Below are 9,580 nucleotides of genomic sequence, written 5' to 3' on the forward strand. Positions count from 1 at the left end.
GAAGGCGTAGTAATTTTATTTGGGGCATTGAGGATGCTAATAACTGATGGGTTTCGAAGCAAGAGGTTGTGGGTGTTGTAACAAGTGATCATTTCAAGTTGATCTTCTCTTCTAATGATCCAGATTTACAACAGATTTATCAGGTTACCAGTACAATGTCCCAAAAAATGACCCAAGAAATTAATTTTGATCTTTTGCATCCTTTTTCATCTACTGATGTTTGGGAAGCTCTCCTTACTATGCATCCGAACCACTCTCCTGGGCTTGATGAACTTAGAGCAGGGTTCTATCAGAAGCACTGACATATTGTCGGCACTAGTATTTGTGATCTAGTATTGGGAATTCTGAATCATACTAATATAGTTCTTATACCTAAGGTAAAATGCCAAGTTTCTCTTGCTGATTTATGGCCTATTAGCTTGTGTTGTGTTGTTTATAAGTTGGTTTCGAAATGCTTAGTTCGTGGTTGCCAATAATTATATATGAAAACCAAAGCAGCCTATTTTTGGTCCTTCTATTTCAAATAATTTTATTGTGGCTTTTGAATTGATTCATATGACAAGTTTGAATGGGTCATATTGAAAAATGCTTATTGTCTCTTGGTTTTGCATCATCTTATTATGAGATGTATTAAATCATTAACCTATTATATTCTTGTCAATAGGAATCCTTTTTAATTGATTTTTGTCCTGGAAAGGAATTGCGTCAAGGAGATCCTCTTTCTCCTATCTTGTATGTTTTTTATTCTGAAGGACTCTCAGAGCTGTTTCACTCTAGTGTGATGCAGAATTATCTTACGGGGGTGGATGCATCTCGGACAGGAGAGAAAGTGTCCCATTTGCTAATTGCTAATGATTCTTTGGCCTTCATGCAAGCTGACTTGCGACAGTATGACCGTTTTTTGGAAATACTGGATTTATATAGCAAAGCAGCCGGCCAAGCCATCAATTTCGATAAATCCAGCATTTTCTTCAGTGGAAATGTCGGTCGGTCTTTGCGTCAGACTATTATGACTAAGCTTAGAATTTCTAATACTTTGATAGAAAATGTTTACTTGGGGCTTCCTTTGATCGTGGGATGCAAGAAGTGTGAACCTTTTGAATTCCTTCGATAAAGAATCAAGAATAAGGCTTCAGTTGGAAAGGGAAGCTGATTTCAAATGTCGGAAAGGAAACACTAACTAAAATAATCCTTCGATGGGCTCCAACTTATGCTATGTCTTTGTTCAGGTTACCAGCTAGGTTTTGTGAAAGTCTCAAAACCTATTGCGCTAAATTTTATTGGGGAACTGAGGATGGCAAGAGGAAGATTCACTGGACATTGTGGGATAAGCTGTGCAAGCATAAAAAAGAAGGTGGATTGGGTTTTTGATCACTTGAAGCCTATAATCTTTCATTATTAGCTAAGAAATCCTGGCGTGTCTTGACTCAATCGTCTTCTCTAGTTGCTCAACTGTTGAAAAACAAATATCATAAAATGGTGCATTTTATGGAAGCCGAAGTTGGTTCTGGTTCATATGACATTTGGAGGGCACTTTGTGACGCAAAAAGAGTCTTAAGTGCTGGTACTGGTGGAAGATGGAGGGTTGGAAACGGGCATACCATTAGAGTTTATCAAGATAGATGGCTAAAAAGTCTGTCGGATTTCACGATCCCTTTAAGTGAAATTGTAAGGAATGCTAACATAGATTTGAGAGTCAACGACTTGATTGATTGGAGGCAGGTTTGTTGGAAGACTGACTTGTTAAGATCTCTCTTTCCTGATCACATTGCTTGAGCTATTTTGTGCACGACTCTTTCTGATTTGGCCCGACAGGACCAGATTATATGGGATTTTCTTCCCTATGGAGTCTATCAAGTGAAATCTGGGTACAAGATCACTAAATAGATTCTAAATCCACTAACTAGCAGCCTTTTGATGTGCCTATTTCAACTTTCAAATACTGGTCGAAGTTTTGGACCATTAAACTACCTCCCCATGTCAAGCATTTCTTGTGGAAATTATGTAAAGGCTTCCTGGGAACTCGTGATAATCTGAATAAGAGAGGCATGACGTTGCCAAAACATTGTGAGGTATGTTATGATCCATCTAAATCCTTACTTCATCTATCCAAAGACCGTCGCTGGTCGCGTGTGTTATTTAGTGGCTTGAGTCTTGAAGTTGTCTTGGAAAGCTTGACATTGAAATTTAATACAACAACAAAAACAACAAGCCTCAATTCCACCGTGTGGAGTCGACTATATGAATCCTCAACTTTGAAGCACAAGGGCTATGTGTAACTCACATGTCGTATCTAAAAACATATATAATATGATATATATGTGTGATATCATCTATAGAAACATAAACGCATAAACTTGCACTAACCTATAACTAAAATATATGCCCTACAAATAAACCTAGAAATAAACCTATATCCCTAACTAAACTATCTATAAAGAATCTGATACATGGATACTATGCCTCCACTCCCCTCTCTCCTCTACTAATTCTTCTGAAATATCTAATAACTCTAAATCCTTCCTAATTACCCTCTCTAGGTCTCCCCCTCCCTCTCCTCTTTGTTCCTATATCTATGTCCTCACACTTCCTAATCGGAGCATCTATAGGTCTACGTCTCACATGCCCGAACCACCTAAGTCTACCCTCTCTTATCTTCTCATCTATTAGTGCAACTTTAAGGTCGCTCCTAATACTCTCGTTTCAGACCTTATCTTTTAATGTAAGTCCACTCGACCATCTCAACATACTCATCTCTACAACCTTAACCTTGTACTCTTGTTGTCTCTTTATTGGCCAACATTCACTTTCATGTAGAATAGTAGGTCTCACTGCTATTCTATAGAACTTCCCTTTGAGCCGACTTGAAAGATGTCTATCACACAAGATACATGTTGATTTTCTCCATTTTTCCTATCCCCCTTGTATGTGATGAGTGATATCCTTATCAATCTCTCCATCTTGTTGTAGGATAGATCCTAGATATCGTAATCTATCACATCTGGGTACATCTAATCCTCCCAACTGGATGGTACTAGTCTGACCCCTTCCTTGTCTACTAAAATCGCAACGCATATACTTTGTCTTACTACGACTTAATCTGAAACCTTTTGACTCCAAGGTCTCCCTCCATAACTCTTAACTTAGCATTTACTCCTTCTCTGCTCTCATTAATCAGGATCCGTAAACAACATGCACCATGGTATATCTGCATGGATGTGCCGAGTAAATATCTACATCACTAACGTGAAAAGATATGGGCTCAAAACTGAGCATTGATGCACACCTATGGTGATTGGGAAATCTGGCGTGTCTTCACCATTTGTCCTCACACTAGTCCATACTCCCTCATACATATCTTGGTTAAGGGTGATATACTGACTAGAAACACCATGTTTGGCCAAGGCCCACTAAAGAATGTTTCAGGGACTTTATCATATGCCTTTTCAAGATCTATAAAGACCATATACAAATCTTTTTTGTTGGTCCTATGCTTCTCCATCAGGCTTCTCACAAGAAAGATTGCCTCCATAATCGATCTTCGGGCATAAATCCAAACTGATTCTTGGATATTATAGTGGTAGACCTCACTCTATGCTCAATTACTTGCTTCCATAGCTTCATAGTGTGGCAAATGAGTTTGATGCCTCGATAGTTTGTGGAATCTTGAATATCTCCCTTATTCTTGAAGATTGGAACTAACGAGTTTCTCCTCCAAGCATCTGACATCTTACACAAGACCATTATCTTGTTAAATAGTTTTGTCAACCACACAACGCCTATATCCTCAAGACACTTTCACTCCTCAATGGGAATATCATCCGGTTTGCATGATTTTCCATTCTTCATCTTCCTCAATGCTTCTTTTACTTCATCAAAGTGAACCCTTCTTAGATAGCAAATCCTCTCATTTTCTTATTGATGAGGATCCTCAATTTGCTCTTTTTGGACACCATTGAAGTGTTTAGCAAAGTATTTCTTCCATCTTAACTTGCTATCCACATCGGACACCAAAACTTTGTTCTCTTCATCCTTTATGCATCTTATCCCATTAATATCTTTGCCACCCCTCTCTCTTCGTCGAGCTATTTTGTACATGTCCATTTCTCCTGCTTTAGTATCCAACTTCTCATGGAAACCGTCAAAGAAATTGTTCTTCGCTTCTTTGACTGCCCTCTTTGCCTCTTTACTTGCCAATTTATACCTCTAATAAACATTGGCATCTTAGGCTTTAGGTAAGCTCCTAAATAACCTTATTTTTCCCTTAATTTTCTCCTTGGTAGCCTCATCCCACCACCAAGATCCTCTTGGTGCGACTCCTTTGCCCTTCTAGAGTCCTAACATTGACGAAGCAACTCTTTTAATACACCTTTCCAGCCTCCCACATAGAGTTCACATCATCATTTAGTCCCCAAGTGTCTTCTTCCATCATGGACTTCTTGAAGTCTTCTAGTTTGGTTCCTTTGAGACTCCACCAACGGATTTTGGGTCCCCTTCTTTTGCTTCCATTGTCTTACCTTTATACCTAGCATTAACAATCTATGTTGCGTTGTAAGTGCCTCATCCGATACTTACTACTTGGCTCAATTATGTCTTTGATGTTTTGACAAATGAGGAATTGATTTGGTTTATCGTTGGTTGCTGGTAGACTTTGGGAAATAAAAATAGAGCTATCTTTGATTCTCTTTGTGCGCACCCATTGTCCAATATTCAAGGAATTAATCGTTGGATCCTGGAACACTCTACTATTGTCATTTCTACTAGTGATGATCAGCCAGTTCGCTCGGATCCTCCGCCTGACCAATGGCGTCCTCCGCCTACGGGTAGTTTGAAGGTGAACTTTGATACAAGATATTATTTTGAAGCTGCAGTGAAAAAATTTGGGTTTGTAGCTCGCGATAGCTTTGGGAGGCTGATTCATGCTGAGGCAGGTCCGCTTGGAGCTATTGAAGACGCTTTTCATTTTTAGAGCATGGCTGCTTTGCGATCTATCTCTTGGGCAAGAAGTATGCAGGTTCCAAATATTATATTAGAAGGTGATTTTCGATTGCTTATTCAAGAGCTACGACTTAATGAGCCTCTTAATTCGTCTTAATCTGAATGGGTCAAATTTAAAGCTATTAAGTGCATTATTTTTTCTTTTAAAAAAACCACTTAATGCATCTTAATGCATCTGATAGAATAAGTGAATGATATATCACTTAATTTCCATTCAGATGTATGATGCGGGAGAACTAGCATTTGGGCGCAGCGCGCGTAACACCAAACAGAAGCCCCCGATTTGACTTCCCTCGTGAGTACACATTTTTTATTTCTTTCATTAAACTTTTCGTCGCCATATATACTTTAAGCTTCTTAACTAATATACAACAAAAGCACCCCTCCAAATGAAAAGGAGAAGGTTTCCAATTTGTCCAAGTCCTATAAATTTATCTTTTTAAGAAAATTAATATTTTACATTGTATAATTAATATTGGTAAAATATTAAAACCTCCTCAGGTTAAATATATTATAGGATGACATCCCTCTTTCTATCAAAATTATTTAAACCCCATCATTTAACAATATAACCTATTATTACACCCATAAACTCAAATGGCCTAAAATATCTATGATAATAATATTAAAACACCAAAAATACCCTTCTTATAATAATACAAAATCTTATATGTTTTCAATGACTCGGCCATAAACCGACGGTTCATGTTTATGTTTTCAATGACCAGGCCATAGACTAGTTCTTAAGCAGTTCCAGATCAGTTCAATAAACTTGATTTTAAGACTGTTCCAGACTGGTTCTGGTTCATAAAAATTTCGAACCTTACATTAACCAGTGACATGCGGTTCAAGTCCGGTTTTGGACTGGTTCAATATCGGTTCAAGACCGCTTCAGATTTATACTTAATATTTTTAATTATTTAAATATTTTTTATATGTTTAAACTGAGAGGGTTCTAATATTTTACCCTTAAATCTGAATCGGTCTTGAACCGATACTGAATCGGCCTTTATCGAATTTAAATCGTATGTCACGGGTTTAAGTAAGGTTCAAAATTTTTACAAACCAGAACTGGCCTGAAATAATCTTAAGATTTTTTATTATTATAAGAAGGGTATTTTGGTATCTTAATATTATTAGCAAAGATATTTTATATTCTTTTGAGTTAATAGGTGCAATAATAGGTTATTTTATATAACGAGGGGTTTAAATAATTTTGATAGAAAGAGGAGCATAATCATATAATATGTTTAAACGGAGGAATTTTAATATTTTACCCATTAATATTTATTTAAAAATATTTTTAAATAATTTATATAATATAATTCAATCTATTCATATTTTTTTACATCATTCAAGTTTATTTTTACTAATAAATAAACTTGAAATTTTATTTTTAATATAAAGTTGTGGTTATATTTTTCTGGTTAAGTTAGTATTTTATTTAATATAATCATTTAATGTTCTTAATATTTTTTCAAAAATATATTGTACAATTTAGACACATTCAGATATTATAAAAATAAACACTCTTAATAGACTACTATTAGAATTTACAGACAACATATTAGTATCCAGATGTGTATTTAGATATGTTAAAAAAAAGTAAATGCAGTCTTAAGTCTTGTTAGCTTTCAAATATATTCATTTTCATTTGTCAAAATGGGTGGCAATAAAGAATAAGATAGGTGATTGTTTGATTAAATTAAATTCTTTTGTCTCTAGTTTTCCATCTTGTTTTTCGATGTCTGAGCTATCGAGTCGTTCAACTTAACTTTTTCATTTAAACGTTATTAATAAATGATTTAGGGTCTTTTGGCCGATTATTTAAAAAAAAATGGAACTTCCTGTCAGAGTGATGATATCGACTACTGCTAAATTAGCAATTGAATATAAAGTGGTAAGGACCGAATCGACAGGTTATTAATCGTGAAGGACTGAAAACACGATTTAAGTAATGGCGTGGCACTCTAACGAACTGACATCTGTCTCTGAGAAGGACCCGCAGGTAATTTGTTAATATCAGCAGCACAAAAACTCTCGCATAAAATGCACACTTGTTGTCCGTCCCACTCAGCGCTTCCTATCATCAGACTCCAAGTCGCTTATCGTTCTCGTCGATTCTCAATCTCTCACCAAGCTCATCTTTTCAAAACAAACCCTAAAAAAACAGCTATTGATTCTACCTCGATTCGCCATGATCAACCTTCCGTCAACTGCCTCAAGTCAGATTCGGTTTTCGCTTCAGAGCTTGAACGAGTCCAACTCCGATGATGTGCTACGGGACCTCCAACAGGTACTGCTAAAGGATTCCGTGCATTGTTATTATCTGATGCAGTTATCTCGTTATGCTGATGATTAATCGGTTCCTATGGCTGTGGCGGGGTCGTTTTACAACGAAACCCTTATTCTTTAGCTCAATTCTTGCGGCTCATACTCCATAATCAAGTCTCATTCTTTATGTCTGAGAAATAGCTCTAGGTGTTGTCACTAGGTTTCTGTTTTTGTGGAGCTAGTCATTTTGTTGATACGTCTGGCTTTAGGGTATTAAAATATTGAAAGATATGATTGGTGGATATTCTGCTTGAATTTTGTTAAATTTTAATTGTATTTCTTGCTTACAACGTTTCTGTTTACCAGTTTGTGGAATGTGGAGTTGAGGGAAGCATTTTGGTGCTTCGAAGGTGCATGGATCACCTGATAACTTACCAGAACGACTTGAAGACTATGCAGCTTGAACCAGTCTTTGCCTCAATTTTCAAACACATTATGGATAAACCAAATTTCACTACCGTGTTTTGTCAGTCGTTGGGAAGCGCCGAGATCACCGAAGACTTCCTCCATACTGTCTCAAATGCATTGCAATTATCTTTACCCGAAAAAATTGTTATCAGTCTAGCATTGACAGATTCTGAAAACCTTGAGACAAGATTGTGTGGTGAGTGTAGTTTGTGATCTCATATAACTGAAAATTGGTATGCTCTGGTTATTTTTTCTATAGATTATTTTTTAGTGTTAACATTATCCTCTAGGTTAACATTGTTATGAATTTAACCTTCTGCAGGGGAAAATTATTGTAAGTCTCAGATAGAGACATTGTCTGCAAATCCAATTCCTCCTAATTCTGCTGAGCAAATTCAGAATATTGTCTTGTTCCTCTGGCAGACTGAGGGTCTCTCCAAACATGTAGACTCCTTTCTGCAGATGTTATCTTCAGCACAGTTGAGAGATGATAACCAGTTTGTTTTGACACCATTTCTACCTAATGAATTGCGGGACGCTAACTTTTTCAGGTGTGTTTTTGTTGTGTTAATTTGATTGCATTCTTGGTATCTGTTCTCATTCTTTTGGTTGGGGACTGCTAACTTTCTTTTCTTTTTCGTGCTCAGCAATATGGGTTTACTTGATGATACTGGAAATGATGATATTGATGCTATTCTTGCTCAAATGGAGAGGGAAACTTGTGTAGGAGATGTTATGAAGGAAATAGGTTATGGATGCACTGCTGACATAGCCCACTGCAAGGAGATTATTTCTATGTTCTTACCATTGACAGAGCCTACTATTGCTAGGATTCTCGGAGCTATTACCTGCAGCCATGAAGGTCTTGAGGACAACCAGAACTTTCTTACTGCCTTTACCCAGGCTCTTGGTTCCAGCACTCTATCTGATCTGCCACCATTGAGCTCCTGGAATATTGATGTCCTCATAAAGACAATCAAGCAACTTGTAAGATCCACCTTTTGATGTCCTCGCCATAGTTATTTTGTTTGTGAATTTTGAATTTTTTATTGAAGAAGAAATCTAGATTATCCATCACTATACATCTCTGCCAAATTCAGGTTCCTGGAATCAGTTGGGTTCAGGTAATGGAAAATCTTGACTATGATGGGTTCTATATTCCAAATGATGTGGCGTTCTCCTTTTTCATGTCGGTATACAGGCATGCATGTCAGGTATTTGTTGCCGTAGCATGTATAATTAGCATGTAAATACATATACATATATATTAGAGCTAATGTTCGTTCTGATGAAGGTTCTATCGTTTTCTTGAAACTGTTTTGTTTAACCCTGCAGGACCCATTTCCTCTCCATGTAATATGTGGTTCTGTCTGGAAGAATATGGAGGGTCAGCTATCTTTTCTTAGATATGCTGTACTGGCGCCTCCTGAAGTCTTTACCTTTGCTCATTCTGGAAGGCAACTGGTACTGTGGTGTGGAAATTCTGGTTACTTTTTTTTTTTGGATTCTCCATGGATTGATATAAGTGTTTAATATACTTTGCAGGCCTATGTTGATGCAGTCCATGGACAACAGCTTCAGCTTGGACTGGCAAATCATGCTTGGTTGTGTCTTGACCTTATGGATGTTCTGTGTCAATTAGCTGAGAGGGGTCATCTGCATTTTATTCGATCGCTGCTCCAGTTTCCTCTGGGGCAGTGCCCCGAAGTCATACTTCTTGGGATGGCTCATATTAGTGTGCGCACCTCGTTTTAACATTTCTTCTCTTTCTATAAGTTATATCAGTTTCAGCACTCTCTTGATTTGGCATTTCTTGTATTTACAGACTGCATATAATCTT

The 9,580-nt window shown here is 37.0% G+C and overlaps 2 protein-coding genes across 2 annotated transcripts; one reads left to right on the forward strand and one right to left on the reverse strand.

Moving 5' to 3' along the window:
* Window positions 1–3,915: 3,915 nt before the first annotated feature.
* LOC139884723 (uncharacterized) lies at window positions 3,916–4,429 on the reverse strand. Its single transcript, XM_071868714.1, has 2 exons — window positions 4,370–4,429; window positions 3,916–4,206 (listed from the first exon to the last, which is right to left on the reverse strand). Exons 1-2 carry the CDS (start codon window positions 4,427–4,429, stop codon window positions 3,916–3,918), a joined length of 351 nt encoding a protein of 116 aa, XP_071724815.1.
* Window positions 4,430–6,955: 2,526 nt separating this feature from the next.
* Window positions 6,956–9,477, forward strand: LOC139884724 (uncharacterized; the record flags this gene model as incomplete). Its single annotated transcript, XM_071868715.1, has 7 exons — window positions 6,956–7,006; window positions 7,639–7,936; window positions 8,063–8,291; window positions 8,388–8,727; window positions 8,841–8,954; window positions 9,076–9,204; window positions 9,286–9,477. Coding segments are annotated over exons 1-7 (1,353 nt in total), but the record flags the coding sequence as incomplete, so codon positions are not given.
* Between the last annotated feature and the right edge of the window lie 103 nt (window positions 9,478–9,580).

This window comes from Rutidosis leptorrhynchoides, unplaced genomic scaffold, assembly GCF_046630445.1.
Source record: "Rutidosis leptorrhynchoides isolate AG116_Rl617_1_P2 unplaced genomic scaffold, CSIRO_AGI_Rlap_v1 contig593, whole genome shotgun sequence".
Lineage (NCBI taxonomy): Eukaryota > Viridiplantae > Streptophyta > Magnoliopsida > Asterales > Asteraceae > Rutidosis > Rutidosis leptorrhynchoides.

Excerpts from the sequence above, each read along its gene's own strand:
- LOC139884723 (XM_071868714.1), bottom strand. The coding sequence starts at position 4,429 with ATGGAAGAAGACACTTGGGGACTAAATGATGATGTGAACTCTATGTGG. Across the intron at positions 4,207-4,369 it reads CTATGTGGGAGGCTGGAAAG|AGGTATAAATTGGCAAGTAA; the intron begins GTGTATTAAAAG and ends AATGTTTATTAG.